Genomic DNA, 17,013 nt, shown 5'->3' with positions numbered 1-17,013 from the left:
TAAAACATTGTGTTCTTATGTTGGACTCAAATCGATCATCTTGAACTCAAAATGTATGGATATGAAGAAAAAAAAATTTTAATCATGAAAATGATCTAGACCTTCAATCTTCAAATTTATGGATTTGCTCGATTTTGCGTCATTTTAAGAGTTTTAAATTTCATTGGTGACAATGGATTTTCATGCCGCAAGGCTTGAATTGCAACTTTCGGCAAATTTAAAGGAATGCCTTGTATAAACGTGTAATTTTGACTGTTTAAGGGTGTCGCAACTTTGGGCAAATTTAAAGGTATGCCTTGTGTAAACTTGTAATTTTGACAGTTTTAAGGGTGATAAACTTTACCCGTACTTGTATCAAAGTACGAGAGTTGCTTGTATGAAAGCGAGTTTACGTTCTGTGCATGAGGTTGAGAGAGAGTAGAAATGAGAGAGAGAGAGAGAGTTATTTGGATTCTGAACTTGCCATTTAGGGAGATTTTGAGAATTTCCAGTTATTTGAGAATTTCCAGTTACTAATTTAGGGAGATTTGAGATTTGGATTCTGAACTTGTAATTTAGGGAGATTCTGAACTTGAATGTTAAATCACCTCTCTATTCAACTTTTTCCTTTTCATTAATAGGACGGACATGCAAAATTGTATAGACAAATGATTATTCAATTGAAAAGAAAGAATTAATAACACTGTCCTCCAAAGAATTTCTACAGGAACCGGCCATTGGAAATGGAGCAACAAAGCTTGGACTCTCAGATTTGCCCCAGTGCCTTTTTGATGTCAGCCTGCAAAATTCCACATAAACACACACACACATACACATTAATATGTGAATCAAGGGACCACAGATATTTTTTAAGTTACAGATGAAAACTCGCTAAATTGTAGAAAAAATGGCCACATCAATTTGCTGAGCTACAGATGGAAACTTTTTAAATTGCAGATGAATGATGCTATGGCTCACCTCCATTGATGAAGGTTGGGTTGCAGGAGAGTAACGGCCGATGACAAGACCATTTTTGTCGATCAAAAACTTGGTGAAATTCCATTTGATCCTGTCACCCATGAATCCATGTTTTTTTGATTTGAGGAACTTGTATAGGGGAGCAGCGTTCGGGCCATTTACGTTAACCTGCAAAGATAATAATATCAGTCAATATTGCCCATAAGAATTGGTCTGCCCATACATACAGTAAATTACTTTGAGAAATAATCCCTCATCACTTTCACTAGTAATTTTGTCTATGAAGTTCGGTTTAGTCTCATTGGAAGCAACTAAAACATGCTAACTCGATGAACTTTCCATGGAAGAAAAAAACAGGAAAAAAATCATTCTGATAAATACAGGTACTCAAAAATGTACATGCCATAAGAATGAAAGGGTTTGGTCTAGAGATATGGGCTATAGAATACCTAGTATGAAAATCCATGGTTAAGGTTCAATTCCCATGCTTTCACTAGTCAAAGAAAAAAATAAGGGCATAATGGTTCTCCTAAATGATATTTAGATATACTTACATTCAGCAAAAGGAAAAAAATTCATACTTGTAGAGAGGGATTCTTTATCTAAGGCTACTATATATTTGGGATTGTATACTATAAAGTGGTTTATGCTCGGTGCTAGAAGGTCACATTCACTCATAGCCATCCAATGCAAAATCAGGTTGTTAAGCGAGTGTCACAAAGTTTAAAAAAATCTTTTGAAAATAATTAACAGTGCATCCCTATCCGCCTGATTTACATATAATGGCTAAAAATGATTGTGACTTTCTTCTACCAAAAGCAAACGGTCCACATCATACACTTCACCTATATCTTTTTTCAGAACAATGGGTGGTGGATAATTTCTTTTGTGGCCTGGCCAGACACAGGAATATGGGATGGATTTGAAAGCTAAGACTAGCCACCATCCCTCCGGTCAGGAAAAACAAAATTCTTTTGCATTGATAAATAATGTACTTTCATTTTATTCAAATGAGACTGGGTTATTATCTTCCCTTGTTTATTGCATTAATTAAGCATAAACATATAAATAACTGAGCCAATATTGAACCACACTTTTTGTTGCAAACTTAACAAGGGTTTACAATTCAATTTACATTAAGATGAAATCCACCTTATTCAAAGAGGATCAAATTTAGTTCACTACAAATTCATCATTCTCATCAACATTACACTAAAAAAGGAAGTCTTAAAAAAAATTCAAAGAGGATCGAATTTAGTTCACTACAAAGTCATCATTCTCATCAACATTACACTCAAAAAGGTTCAAAATATTGAGATATGGAGATAAATTACCCTTAACAACATGATACTCAAGTTTAGTTGTAACTAGTGTTCGCAAACTCGGTTGGTCCAACTAGAACCAGGCACTAGCCGATCCGGTTTTGGTGCTCCTGCAGGATATTTAAAAAATAATAATAATAAAGGTATATAAAATCGTAAAAAATAATGGATTTGTTTCTAATGTGTTTTTTAACGTTTTTTATCACTTTAGAAAAGACTAGAAAATGTTTTGGCCATAAATACTTATTTTTATATTTTTCTCATCTTTTCTAAAAATTTCAAAATACCCCTGAACACAAATTAATTTTTAAAATCTATTTTTTTCACTAATTTTCAACTTCATTTGGGTGTGCTTTGTTTAATCATGCTTTAAATATATTTTTTATAATTTGTAACATTTTTTTGACCGGCCTGGACCTGCCCGATTAGGCCAGTTGAACCAGTTACTCAAAACCAACCCTTGGCTGGTTTCCGAAGTTGGTTCAATTTTTCGAACAATGGTTATAACAACCAATCATATTTCCACATCATTGCCTGCCAATTATACTTCTTCATTTGACAATGGACTTACAATGTAAAAGAACCCTAAATTAGCTACCTAGAGCTTTTCAACATGGAAATGAATGCCACATGTTCAAGTATCTACCGATCAAAATAAACAATAACCAGTTTCAAGAGTATCCTAACTAGAAAGAAAACCAAATTTCACTTTTTTCTTTTTCTTTTCTTTTCTTTCCAACTACAATTTGATCATAATCTAAAAGCATCAATCAACATAATTCACAAATTGTGGCACAATTTATTCCCATTTCATGCATGTTTTTACCTTTTCAAAAACCGGAAATTCTGCCTTGTATCTTGTACATACAAACTCCTTTGCCTTTTCACTTGTCCCTGGCTCTTGGCGGAGGAACTGATTGCATGGAAATGCTAGAATCTCAAAATCTGAAAGGAAGAAGAAAGATAATGATTTCAACATTTTTTAAAAAAGAAAAAAAAACTAATCAATACTCTTCTACTCTAAAGAAATTAAGTGTCACAAAATAAAAGAATAAGTGGTAAAGAAATTTGTATTTCTCAAAACAATAATCAATCCATCCAACTCCATATATATATATATATATAGAGAGAGAGGGTGCGGTTTGTATAGAGCCTAGGCTCTAAACAATCAAATTAGAGCCTACCTTCAAATAGTGTCAAGAAATATGATTTTAATATTGGAAATCTTTGTGATAGCCTTAAAATATATTTCATATTTATTTATAAATTTTAAAGCTTAAAAAATAGTATATCGATTTGAAGATATTTGGGCATCAAAACAGCCTCTTCTAGTGAAGTTTTAGGGTAGGCTCAAATTTGATTGTTTAGAGCCTCGGCTCTATATAAACTTTTCCCATATAACAATCACATTAGAGCCCACCTTTAAATAGTATCAAGAAATATGGTTTCAATACTAGACATTTTTGTAATAGCCTTGAAATATATTTTCATCTTGAATTATAAAATTTAAAGATTAAAAAATAGCGTAGATCGAGTAGATCTATGAAACCTTAAAAATCTTGAAAATTGATGGTCAAAAAATGCGTTACAATATCCACTATTTCCAAAACTTGAAATCCATTTTTTTTCTCATATCCATCCATCTTGATATCGAGATGATCAATTTTATGATATTTGGGCATCAAAACAACCTCTTCTAATGAAATGTTTGAGTTAGGCTCTAATTTGATTGTTTAGAGCCTTGGCTCTATACCATATATATATATATATATATATATATATATATATATATATATAAACACTACGCAAAGCCTATAGGCGAAAATATATGTCCAAGGTTCATCGCACAGTCACAATTATCGAATCACTTGAAATTTAGAGCTATATATATATATATATATATATATATATATATATATATATATATATATATATATATATATAGCCCAGATTATATCAGTTGTCAAATTTGGGAATCATATATATATATAACCCAAATTAAATTTGAGCCGATCCAATTATTACAATTGCATTTCATATTTCCAAATCACTTAAAATTTAAAGCGTTTATTTTTTAAAAATAAGTATATCTAATAAAAATATCAAAAAAATAATTATAAAAAAAATCTAATACCCTTGAAAATTTCAAGGCTATTTTGATCAATTTATTTTTTATGAATTATTTGTTTAATATTTTTGTTAGGTACGTCTTGATGAGAAGAGTAAACATCTCAACTTTCATGTGATTTAAATTTCTAAAAAAATGATTAAAATTCAAATACTACTGATTAGCACACATTCAATCTGGTCCATCGGAGAGAGAGCGAGTGAAGAATAAGGCCAAAAAAATAGATAAAAGCATGGATGTAAGCGTCTTACCCTGGTCTTTATAATTCTTGTAAAGCTTGGTTAATTGAGGGTAATTGAAACTCCCGAACCCACTGAATCAAAATTCACAAAGTATTTGGCAGAGATAAGAGCATACCATGATCATGCTAAATAAAACCCAAGAAATGGCGACAGATGAAAGAAAGAAAATAAAATGAAAAACTGAAAAAGTGGATTGCACAAAAAAAAAAAAAAAAATGAAGAAGATTAAATTGAGTTTTAATTCACAAAAACCGGGAAAAATTACTTCAAAAAATAATTATGGAAAGAATAAAGCAAAATAAATATAAATTAAGAAAAGAAAGAAAAAATTAATAAAGGGGATTAAATTGGGGTCTATGAAAAATTGTACCATTTTGAAGCAACATTTACAATAAGCAACACTTTGCCCTTATAATTACTCAAGTTTACATCTTTCCCGCTACAATCCTGCATTCATCACAAAAGAAAATGAGGAAAAAAAAAAGAAAAGATTATTAATACCCATGCAAGGAATTGAATTATTGAAAAGTGAAGCGAAATGGGAATCTAGAGAGAGAGAAAAAAATGCAAAATATATATAAAAAATAAAAAAGACATACCTTGACTGTGAATTCATGGATGCTTCCCTCAAAAAGGGGATTTGAGGATTGATTCCCCATGATGGTGATATTAGAAATGAGCACCAAAATATAAAAAATAGAAGAGAAAAAAAATAACAAAAAAGTATACGAATAAAAACAAGAAAAATTCCAAAGGAATGGGCTTGTCCTTTTCTTTCTTCCTTTCTATTTTCAGATTACAGGGTTGTGGTACACGTAAATTGGTACCAGAGCACTAAGACAACCTTACTTTTAAGTTGATCAAGTCACCCACCAGCTTTTAATTATTATGACAAATCCATCCTCATTTATTGAAAATGACAATTGAACCTGCCTAGATTCATTTTGTCTTGATACTTGCATTGAGTCACCTAAGACGATTTTGTCAATATGAAATTTTAGGGTTAGGGCCCGGACCTGAAAAATATGATATGCGGCCCTAACCTAGACCTGCACCCAAAAATGTGGCGTGGGACCTAAACACCTCAACCCTATCATACCCTAAAATTTAAATACCTATATAGGGAAAAGTTTATATTGAGCCTAGCCTCTACACAATCAAATTAGAACCTACTTCAAAATTTTCTCTAAAATAGGTTGTTTTGATGTTGAAATATCATCAAATTTATCATCTCGACATCAAGATGGACATGAGAAAAAAATAGATTTCAAGTTTTAAAAATAGTGCATCTTGTAACGTATTTTTGGATTTTCAGTTTTTAATATTTTCAAGCTTTCATAGATCTACTCGATCCACACTATTTTTTAAGTTTTAAATTTTTTAATTAAAATTTAAAATATGATATAAGATTATCACAAAACTTTCTACTATTGAAACTATATTTCTCAACATTATTTGAAAGTGGACTCTAATTTGATTGTTTAGAGCCTCGGCTCTATACAAACCACACCCTATATTTAAAGCCTAAGGATTATATAAAGCCTCAAACTTTATAACAGGGAGTAACTCAAAAACTTGCCATACGTTCACGGTTCACCTATTCAATTCATTTTTCTCAATTTCGGTGTTTTTGTCATTTCCATGGTTGTTTGGGGCCTTGGGATTTTGAATGATTTTCCCACCACTCATTTTTCACACGCGTTTTTACTCGTTTAAAAAGTTAAGTTAGTGGCCTATTTTCTAGGGGAATGAAAATGTGTATTTTCAATATGCAGGTTTAGGGTCGTTTTAGTTATGGGCCGTTGGATCAAGACTCCATCTCGGGATAAAATCACCCGTCGTCGGTTAAACCATTCATCAGGTCACCTTCACATTTGTCCCTAAATTTTCAAAAAAAAAATTATAAAAAACCCTTAAGACCACATTTTTTTTTACGTAACGTATGCAACCTAAGTTTTTCTCTCATTTTTTTTCAGTACGAACAAATTTCTATATAAATACCACCAGAGAAAAAAAGTTTCTTTTTAGACAAAAATACTTTTTTGTATACAAAACTCATTTTTATCAGATTTAACATCAACTTTTGGACCCAGTAGCATATTGTCGGAGGGGACGATGCTGACCTAAGATAACTATCCGATCAAAACTCAGTACTGTCGAACCGTCTCTTACATAGTATTAAAGTCGTGGAATTCAATAACATCTACTGTCGGGCCCACCTTTGCAACTGCCCGTACCGCTTTTTACCCGTGGAATTCGGTAACATCTACTGTCGGACGCACCTTTGCAACTGCCCGCACCGCTTTTTACCAGGGGTAACCGCATTTTACACAGTACCAGAGCCCTACTGCTTGATTGCACTTACATAGTACCGGATCCCTTATTTTGATGAGATAGAAGAGAGAAGCGTAGGTAAGATAAAAACAAAGCAAAGTAGTTTAGACATTATTATTACTTGGTTGAGGGTATTTATATAGAAAATATATTTTGAAAAAAAAAAATGAGAAACAAAATTAAATTAGGGTAAGTTGCATAGAATTAATAAACTTGAAGGGTTTTTTTTTTTTTCTTTTTGGTAATTCTCCCATTCCCATATTTTTTCTTCAAAACAAATCCCGTACTTTTTCTCTGGCGCTTTTTCAGGTAACTCCATCTCTCTCTCTCCCTCGTCTCCTCTAAAACCGTAACCACTCTCTCTCGTCCTTTCTGTCTCCTACGCTCTTCCCTCCCGAAGCTGCGGCCACGTCTCCCTAATAAAACTACTATTCTTATTTCGGAAAAGTTTATATAGTGCCGAGGCTCTAAATAATTAAATTTGAGCTTATTTCAAAAATTTCATTAAAAGAGGTTATTTTGATGCTCAAATATCTTCAAATTGATCATCTCGACATGAAGATGTATGGATAAGAGGAAAAAAAAGATCGCAAGTTTTGGAAATAATGTATTTTGTAACGTATTTTTGGACCGTGAATTTTCAAGATTTTCAAGTTTCCATAGACACGTCGATCTACACTGTTTTTGAAGCTTTAAATATTATAAATAAATAAAAAATTATATTTTAAAGCTATTACAAAGATTTTCAATATTGAAACCATATTTCTCGACACTATTTGATGGTAGACTGTAATTTGATTGTTTAGAGGCTAGGGTCTATACAAACCTCACCCTTCCTATTTTACCCTGGGAACTTGGTGCTGAGAAAGGCAGGTTTGTTGCTGCTCTTTATGGGTATTGATATCGAGGGAGTTTTCTGAGTGACTCCACCTATATATATATATATATATATATATATATATATATATAGTATACTTAAACCCTAGTCTCAACCATTATATATGAGTAGATGCTTGAGTCACAATGTCACAAGCTATCGGATCTTGAGATGATGGCTCCTGTTTTTTTTTTTTTTTTTTTACAAATAATTTTGAAGAAAAATTTGGAGCATGCATAGATTTTTCAGGGGCGTACATAATAAAAAATATTTCCCGTGATAAAAAATTACCAGAATGCCCCTAAATCTTGCAGGGTATTTTGGTTATTGATTTTTACAGAAAATATTTTTTTTATTTTTACCAGGTTAGCCCATTTTATAATGGGTGCCCAAATTTTCATTCAAAAATGTTATGTAAAAAAAAATTAAAAATAAAACAGTATTTACCATGACATTGTAGTATGAACAATCGTAACAGTTTGAACTCAGATTGAACGGCCAAGAAGTGGGGTCACGTATAACTTATATGTCTTTGGGGTCACATAGATACACTTCCCATTGAGATCTTAGTCTACTCATATTCTGCCTATTTTTTTTCTCTGAAACTTTAAAAATTAATTTGGGGATGCCATTTTCATCATGACCAATATCCAATGAGTTTAACATATTAAAATTTTAAGGATTTGTGCTTGCTTAATTCCTTAAGGTTTTTTTGTTGCAATAATAAATCCCAATTTCAAATCCTACAGCTGCGCAAAAGAGAGAAAATTGCATAGAATCCTACACAGGCTCTGCTAATTATCCATTTTGAGCTAGTTGTGATATGGTTGTAATGGATCTAGGAGTAGGCTGGATGAGGTGGGTATGTCATCTTACCAATTTTGTATGGTTCAAAGAAAACATCAGTTTGTGAGGATTTAGGTTTATAGATGTACCACTTGCTTTGGGACTTTAGAGTTGTAAGACGACTTCCAACATGCTGGGTATTGTTTCTAATATCTTGGACATTTTCTGCAAGTGTTGTATCACTAACATTGGCACTAAGCATTAAGATGTGGTTTGTATTGAGATATTATGCAAAGGAAAAAGTTTATATAAGGTTGCAACCTTAAAATGTAGAATTAAAGGTGCACCTCAAAACTCCATCGTGGTTTGGATATTGGAAAATGCCTTTAATTGATAATCTCGATATCGAGATGTATGAATATCAAAAGAAAAAAAAAGATTTCAAGGTTTGTATATCGTGTGACGCATTATTTGGACAATCCATTTTCAAGATTTTCATATTTTTATAGATCTACTTGATTTAAACTATTTTTAGAGTCTAAATTTTTTAATTAGAGATGAAAATAGATTTCTCAAACCCCTAAGAATTTTTTTTATCAAATTTACATTTATTATAAAATTTAGAGGTATGCCTTAATTGGATTGTTTATGGTTGCAACCTTACGCAAACCACACCCTTTAGCAAATGGGAATGCTGGGGAGGTTCATTTCATGTGGAAGCATCTTCTCCCAGAGGTTCAAATTATCTTATTGAACAATTTGTGAAATTGTTTTGAAAGAACAAAATTAGTGCAATTCTTTCCATATTACTTGCTATTTTGTCTGGAGAAAAAGTAGTTGCACCATTTGAGTCGATAGACATTTTATTCTCTTGGATTTATTCGCAGCTAAAAGAAAGGGTATCTTTCATTTGACCAGTTTACAATTATTAAAAAGGAAAATTTTGACCAAGCTTATTGTTTTCATGCCTATGACCTCACCATCACTCACGCGTGACGCTTCCATCTTTTGCTTGGATATCATTTTGTACTAACTAGTTCGTTGTACCTTTGATTTTGTTACTTTAGATCCTCAAGTATGATTGCTTTATATTAGAGAAGTTGCTTGATATAGGATACTTCCGGGTTGTGACCCATTGGTGGCAAAGAGAACCCGCATTTGCATGATGATTGGTTTGGTGTTGTCGTCGGTGCTAGTATTTTTTGTTTTAAGGAATACTTGTGTATAATTTAAATTAACAACATAGTTTTGTGTAGTTTTCCTAAATATATTTTGTAAATCGAAAAAGATGAAAGTTTTTAGTCCGACATTAAAGACGAGAGTATAGATTGAGTAGTATTTAAATGCAAACATTAGCATGCCTAATACTCATAGTACACAGGTGATAATCATGGTGCATGTCCGTAGCACATTGTACAAAAGCGGTTGTTAGCACACTTTGCACTTCGTAAATAGCCTTAAGATGCCTGTAGCGCACTTTGCTCTTCGCACAAAGCCTTGGGGTGCATGTAACAGCTCAATGGCCAGTAGCCATTAAAAGATGAAGGCTTGTAACAATTGTCGTCGAGATTAAGGGTGCGCATGTTGCAACTGTGCATGTATCACCCCTACAATAAATTGGAGCTCTATAAAATAGGTCCTTTTTTCAAAGATCAAGGATCCTAGACTAGCAAACTTCTTTTTCCACTAGTTAGCCCTAGGGATGGAATATATAACGACACAATGTCTTTAACTCGAGGAGGTAACAATCAACCCCAGGCATCAGATACGATATCTTACGGTGACCATCTGGTGCTGAAAGTTAACCAAAAGCCTTATGACATGCACTCCATCGTATGAACTCCCCTTTCAACATTAGAACACTACCTGCTCTCTCCTGTGAAACTGTGAGAAGCAAGTTCACTAAAATTACTTCAAAAGTCCGCCTAATGGAGGCTTGTAACAATAGTCATCCAGATTAAGTTGTGACTGTGCATGTATCACCCCTACAGTAAATTGAAGCTCTATAAAATAGATCTTTTTTTCAGAGATCAAGGTTCCTAGACTAGCGAAGTTCTTTTTCCAGTAGTTAGCCCAAGGGATGGAATATATAACAACACTATGCCTTTAACGTGAGGTCACAATCAACCCCAGGCATCAGATATGATTTCTTACGGTGACCATCTGGTACTGAAAGTCAACAAAAAGTCTTATGACATGCACTCCATTGTATGAACTCCCCTTACAACATTAGAACACCACCGGCTCTCTCCTGTGAAACTGTGAGAAACAAGTTACTAAAATTACTTCAAAAGTCCGTCTGTTTCCTCGCAAAATTGAGCCTGAATCTCTATCTCACCAACCAAAAAGGCAGTTAGAGGCAAAAGCCTAAAGGAAAACAGACAGCTTCACTTGATCCCCGTCAAATGCAAAAAGATGGTCCCAAAAAGAAGACCACAATGCACAGAGAAACCCTATCAAGTAAACAAATCCCCTCGAATAAAAAATAAAAAAAGATACTAAAGAGAAAACCATCAAAGATGTGAGAGAGAGAGAGAGAGCCAACCTCAATGAACCCTGACACATCAGAGAGGAAAAGGAAACATGATTTGAGGTTAGGGAAAGTGAGCTTCCTTGCCAGAATAAAAAGTACATCTTTTACTCCTTTCTCCTAAGTTCTTGGACACCGCATTGAAAAGGCAAGAGAGGGGAAACAAGCCTCATTCTGGGAAGGGAAAGAGAGAAACAGAAAGCAAGGGATAGACAGCTTTTTTGGTTAAAAGGAAAAGAAATTTTAAATGAAACTATTTTTCTATCTAATCTAAATGAAAGACCACGTGTTTTGTAACTTGGATGATTAATTTTGTCAAACATTTTTTCAAACACTAATGTATTTAAGTAAATAAATAATTGAAAATCTGTCATTTAATCAAGAGCCATATTTATACGTACATTTAAGGCATCCAATACTGACAATGAGTCCAAGAGATTCAACAAATAACTTAGATAACTTAGTAAGGCCAAAACCATGTACCAAAAGGAAGAACGCAATGGGTTGCAAATGACCAGTAAAAGAAATGCCGAGAGGATAATTTTCGAGTACCAAGTAGAATTCTTTCAAGCATTTCTACGATAACATGGAAATGACATGCCCATGACCAAATAGCCATTTAACAATCAACAAGCTGCACAATCTATTGGCATATCACAAACAAACACCATAGATTTACAGTAAGAAATTTCATCCCATGGCAACTATTGTGCCAAAGCAACTAGAATTATCTACTTCAGGAAACTATCTACTTATCGTCATGTAGTCATGGTTATAATGAAAAATGATGTCAATCTGTAGAACAGACACCATCAAACACTTAATATCTTATCAATAATCTTAATAGGAAAGAGAAACTTCATCTTCTAGACAATTAAGGTTTAGGAGACTCTTACCTCATCTGAAGCTCATACCATTCCAAATTGATCAGGTTCCGTGAAGAGTATTCAGGCCCGTAGAGGAACCACACCTGGAAGCCTCTGTTGGCTGCTGATCGGAGCAAAATTGCAATATAATCCAGATGATTATGTGGAATGCTAGAGAACTAACTAAGCAAAGAAGGCATTATTTCATGAGGCCCCTGAATTGAGCATGACAACTTTTATTGCAGTCATTTCGGCCAGCTGTGGAGACCATTTTATATATGGTATGCACATGAAAGGCATATAATGTAGAACGAACTTCCATCTTTTTGCAACTTAAAAATAAGATGCACTTGAGTCTCAAGTTCTTATCTAACACAACCAACTTATACACAAACTAAGAACAGCTTCAAACAATCTCCACTTGCATGACATGATCACTTCAGAATCATTCTCAAACGTCACCACTAAAATAGCAGCACTAGGGGTTAAGACAGCAATAATCCTATATGGCATAACACCCTCTCCAACCAATTTCACAAAGGAGTAAAAATTTTACTGCTTCAATCAATAATATTTTTCTCATAGAAAATGATTCGGCTATAACCAGTCAAATTTGTAAGTACCTCATGACCACATTGGTAAGAATAAATTAGTATCACCCAGTAATTACAATATAATGAATTTCTCAGACATCTAATAAAACAATTCTCTCTCAACACGAAGGTAAGTCAAAAGCAAACAGCATTAAAAAAACAAATAATTTTATGTATAATAATCACTTTGAGATCATTACACATAAAATTTCAAGTTGTATGTCTTTTTATTTCTTTCTCCCAAGTTGGGAGGTGCCATCTTAACAATTCAGGTTTACTTAAGGTGGGGTACTTCACCTCAGATATACCTCAAAAAGTTGGTGAAAATAAAAATTTGAATAAACTTCTATAAAAGCCTGACGCTAGCCCAGATATCTAAACCTGGGGCTCAAGCAAAACAATGCCAAACCTGGCAATCAAAACCCATCAGAAGCGCTTGCCATCCCTAGTTAATCCTCAAGCTAACTTTAAGATTTCTAACCAAAATCTTAGTCCGTAGAAATTGAAGGCATGTATGTCTTAAGACGGTCATTGTTTTTGTCTGCCACTCTCTCCCCTTAATGCCATTACATCTGTTCCTTTCATATGACTGTAAGCAATTTAATATCATTGAACTGAAATTCAGACCATTTTATATCAGCATTTTTCCCTCTTTTATGCTAGTTTCTCTTCAAAGTAAGAAACAAAAGACTAACGAACCGTTCGACAAAATATAAGAGACAACACCCAATAAAACTAAAGTCACAGGTCTTCAAAAAAAAATCATGAAATTGGGAAAACCTTTAAAAGCCCGCATACGTAGCCAAATAGAGTCAGAAGAAGCTTTACAGTTCCCACAAGTAAAGCCTTATCCCATATAGCATAGCAAGCAATATTACATAAATTTGAGAGCAACCATTGATTTACACCATGAAACACTAGAAAAGAGTTAAAAGGAATCCAGAGTAATATAGACAAGAAAGGGAAAGTTGACGAGTACAGAATAAGCGATAAACAGCTGATTGTCCTTTAAAAAAAAATTAAAACCATGTCACTCAGAAAATAAAGAAACCGCTAAGTATGAAGATAAGGAGCCTCCTACGTATCAAACAGAGAAGAAAATGTGGAGGCACCATATCAAAGCAATTGAAACCAATTATATAATATATGAAATGTTCTGATAATGATACAATAAAGCCTTTGGCTAGGGAAGCTGCTCCTCTCCAAGTGATAGTCTTTCCGCAATCTGCATTTGCAGATAAATGACAAATTACAATATATACAATTGAGGTGGAATGCATCTTGCGATTTTTCAGCAAAGACTTTTACTCTCTTAATCTTCAGAATTTCGTCCAAGGGAGTAATTATCCAGAAAGGATCTGCACTGCATCAACTATCAAGACAGGATCCAAAACTCAGATGAAAGGCAGCTAGCTCTCACCTGTCATTTCAAGGAGTAAGTAAGAAAATGAATAAAAAAAACATCTCAGAACAAGTATAAAAGAGCATCTAGCTCTCACCTGTCATTTCAAGGAGTATGTAAGAAAATGAATAAAAAAAACATCTCAGAACAAGTATAAAAAAGCATCATAGAAGAATAAATACCAGCATCCATGGTAGGCAATATTTGAGTGTCATTTACACCGGTCTCCATGAGTTATGGGCTACAGAGTCACAATTAAACTCTTAGCCTCGATATAAGCACTAAGAATGTAAATACGTTATAACAAAGCAAAGGAGAGTTCAACTTATTCAGAACAACCATGAAATGACAGTTGATATTAAATTACTACCAAAAAATAATTACCTGATATGGCTCCACCAGAAATTGGAGGATATGTGGGTGCTGGATGTCGATAATCCCATTCCCCATGATATTGAGAGTGTTGATGATTTGTTATTGATGAATGATCTGAAGGCCCGTAGTGAACAGGAGCATATGCTGGTCCAGGCTTCTCAGAATTGGAATAACCTGAGTATAGAAGAAGTAAATTCCATATCCACAAAACTCAAGAACAAAGCAATATATTATACCTTTTTTTTTTTTTTAAGGTTTAGCAATATATTATACTATTCATATATCACACATACATAAAGGTGCACAAAAGTGGAAGACCTTTGATATTTTCCTTATATCAAAAATCCAGGAAAACTGTGGGGCATTAAGTCCCTAACCAACCAGAAACAACGAGCAGTATAGCCATGGCAAAAGTCAAATTCCATTTTCCCTAAATTGTTCTTGTCCAAAGCTTCAAGTGGTCAACATTTCACTTTGTCTCCTAGAACTTAAAACCTGGTTCTCCTATTCTATTTTTACCAACACTTCAGTTTACTCATTTTAGAACTCCCTTTTTATGTTATTCTCCTTTTTCCTCCTATTAACTGGAAAAACCACAGCAATGATGAGGTAGAGGTTTAAATCTGACAAAAAGGGATGGTAGCGGGTAAAGCACAAGTTTGAGAGATCAAAAAAGGTTCATCATCAGAGCCTTTTTCCAACTATTTGGAGTCAGCTACACAAATCCTAGTTCGCCTTTCTGCTCTGTCAAGGGTCATGCTCTCAATAAGGCCATAAATCACCATAGTTTTTCTCACTACTTCCAACCATGTCCTTTCGGGCCTACCCGTTACCTATTTTGAGCCTTCCACAAAAATTATAAACTCTTTGTGCTTTTTTATTTCTATCCAGAATTCAGTTTTACATTATCTAATACCCGTTTTATTGCAATTCTTTTCCCTCCTAATCAACGGAGAAAAGCGTGGTGATGACGAGGTAGAGGTTATAATCTAGAAGCAGGAAGAGTGACTAGTTAGGCACACCTTTGAGAGATCAAGAAGGTATAGAGATAACCACAAAATGGGATGGAAAAACTCCTCCCTTTGCAGCTATTAACATTTCTGAACTTTTGTTGCTAAAAAAAAAAAGATACACCAGAAACACAAATAGGAAAGCATTCACAAGAAATGCCGAGGGAATGAAAGAGTTATCCTCGAGAAGACAACCATTCGACCAAAACCATATCTCGCAAGGGAATCATCATCTCCATTAGCACCTCTAAGAAAGCAGATTGAAGATCCAGATCAATAGCCATTATTTTGGCAACAGGGAACAGATAATGGAGAAGGATTTAGTCAAGTGTAATCCATAAAACTGCATCAGGTATAGTTCTAGAGAACTCATGATATTTGCAGTAATCTTTCGCTAGCCCCTGATCGTACCTCTAGAAGGGAAGCCTCAACCAATGAGGATTGCATATATCAATGAGGAGACACCAAAAATCACTAGCCCTTTAAAAACGCCCTCCATCAGGCACATAAGAGGTCCTTGAGTATATAACCTGTTATCTGTTAGCCAGGTCTCTAGGACAGTTGTGTGAAATCACTTCATTGTAGCATTCTAATGTTATCAGGCCGTCATAAATGTCTTCATACAACAATTATCAAAAGAAAGAACTCATTGTTGTTGCTTCACTTTTATTTTTTGATGAATAATTTATTCGATTCTATGTGTCAACCACTTCATTTTCTTAATTTTTTTACATTCATGCTCAAATTTCCATCATCTTTTAGTTTTGATGTCTTCCATGACACAAAAACCTGCTGTACATTAACTACAATGCAAAGCATGAAATCTAACCTGAATATACAGAAGAGGATGATCTACAGGTCTCATCAATATGATGTGGATCCCTCCCAATTGTATTTCCGTCACCAGAGTAATTCCATCTATTTGAATCATGAACAATTGGGCCCTTTGGTGTAAAAGCAGGCGAGGGGGCGCCTTCAGACCAAGGTTGTAACCGTTTGGGTGGCTCTGACTGCTGGACAAACGAGAACTGACTTGAAATCGCTGGCCGAGGGGGCTGCACTTGATAAACGTTATTGGGTAAAGGTGCAACATGAGAGTGCTGGACATTGTTTCCTGGTTGCATCACAGGATAAGCTGCACGAGGAGGACATCCATATGAAGAAGAAGAACTATAAGGACCGACTGTTGCTGGCATCTGCACTTGAGAGTCCGGGCATCTTGGAGGCATATAAGGTGCTGGAACCCGAGGTGGCTGCGAGGTCACATCCAGAGGCAAGTTACCTTGGAAACTCTGCTAAAATAAAAATAATTTACAGCAATCAATAAAAAAACAAAACAGATAATCTTATCGCCCTAGCCCCTTTTTTCCCCAGATCCCAAAATAAATAAATAAAAGAATAAAGAATACGCAATTATTGTTATCTATAGATTCACCACAATAAGGAAGTATAAATGGGGAGAGAGATATGAAAATAAGGAGAAATTTTTTTTCTTTTTGGAAGTTGAGAGAGATTCTTTTTTTTTTTGGTGGAAATTGAGAGAGAGAGAGAGAGAGACAGTTCACTAGTTTACCAATAATGGAGTATAGTT

The 17,013-nt window shown here is 34.2% G+C and overlaps 2 protein-coding genes across 12 annotated transcripts in view; both read right to left on the bottom strand.

Moving 5' to 3' along the window:
• Nucleotides 1-592: 592 nt before the first annotated feature.
• Nucleotides 593-5,558, bottom strand: GPX5 (glutathione peroxidase 5). Of its 2 annotated transcripts, XM_011627392.3 has the most exons (6): nt 5,249-5,558; nt 5,020-5,096; nt 4,659-4,720; nt 3,106-3,224; nt 958-1,125; nt 593-778 (listed from the first exon to the last, which is right to left on the bottom strand). In XM_011627392.3, exons 1-6 carry the CDS (start codon nt 5,306-5,308, stop codon nt 746-748), a joined length of 519 nt encoding a protein of 172 aa, XP_011625694.1. In that variant the 5' UTR covers nt 5,309-5,558; the 3' UTR covers nt 593-745. The 2 variants fall into 2 exon arrangements, with proteins under 2 accessions (XP_011625694.1, XP_088706703.1); XM_088850577.1 differs by lacking the exon at nt 4,659-4,720 and having other exon boundaries at nt 5,249-5,478.
• An 8,193-nt stretch (nt 5,559-13,751) lies between these two features.
• LOC18440587 (protein HUA2-LIKE 3) overlaps nt 13,752-17,013 on the bottom strand; it is a 28,816-nt gene continuing 25,554 nt past the window's right edge. For 2 of the 10 annotated variants that reach the window (XR_016043449.1, XR_016043459.1), the window contains exons 9-13: nt 16,252-16,714; nt 14,422-14,586; nt 14,220-14,278; nt 13,944-14,055; nt 13,752-13,860 (exon numbers count right to left, since the gene is read on the bottom strand). Coding sequence is in view for 3 of the 10 variants with exons in the window: in XM_020671496.2 (XP_020527155.1) it covers nt 14,253-14,278; nt 14,422-14,586; nt 16,252-16,717 (657 nt within the window). In the remaining 7 variants the exon portion in view is untranslated. Of the gene's footprint in view, nt 14,056-14,219; nt 14,279-14,421; nt 14,587-16,251; nt 16,718-17,013 lie in introns of all 10 variants that reach the window. The other 8 variants (XR_016043454.1, XR_016043460.1, XR_016043458.1 and 5 more) reach the window with 5 other exon arrangements.

The sequence above is a fragment of the Amborella trichopoda genome, chromosome 1 (genome assembly GCF_054954075.1).
Source record: "Amborella trichopoda isolate Santa Cruz 75 chromosome 1, AtrichopodaSantaCruz75HAP2 v2.0, whole genome shotgun sequence".
In the NCBI taxonomy this organism is placed as follows: Eukaryota; Viridiplantae; Streptophyta; class Magnoliopsida; order Amborellales; family Amborellaceae; genus Amborella; species Amborella trichopoda.
This window is presented reverse-complemented; position numbering and strand designations above follow the sequence as displayed.

Coding starts and splice junctions, on each gene's coding strand:
- GPX5 (XM_011627392.3), bottom strand. CDS start 5,308: ATGGGGAATCAATCCTCAAATCCCCTTTTTGAGGGAAGCATCCATGAA. Junction 4,721..5,019: donor GTAAATGTTGCTTCAAAATG/GTACAATTTTTC, acceptor ATTTTGATTCAG/TGGGTTCGGGAGTTTCAATT. Junction 1,126..3,105: donor AATTTCCGGTTTTTGAAAAG/GTAAAAACATGC, acceptor TTATCTTTGCAG/GTTAACGTAAATGGCCCGAA.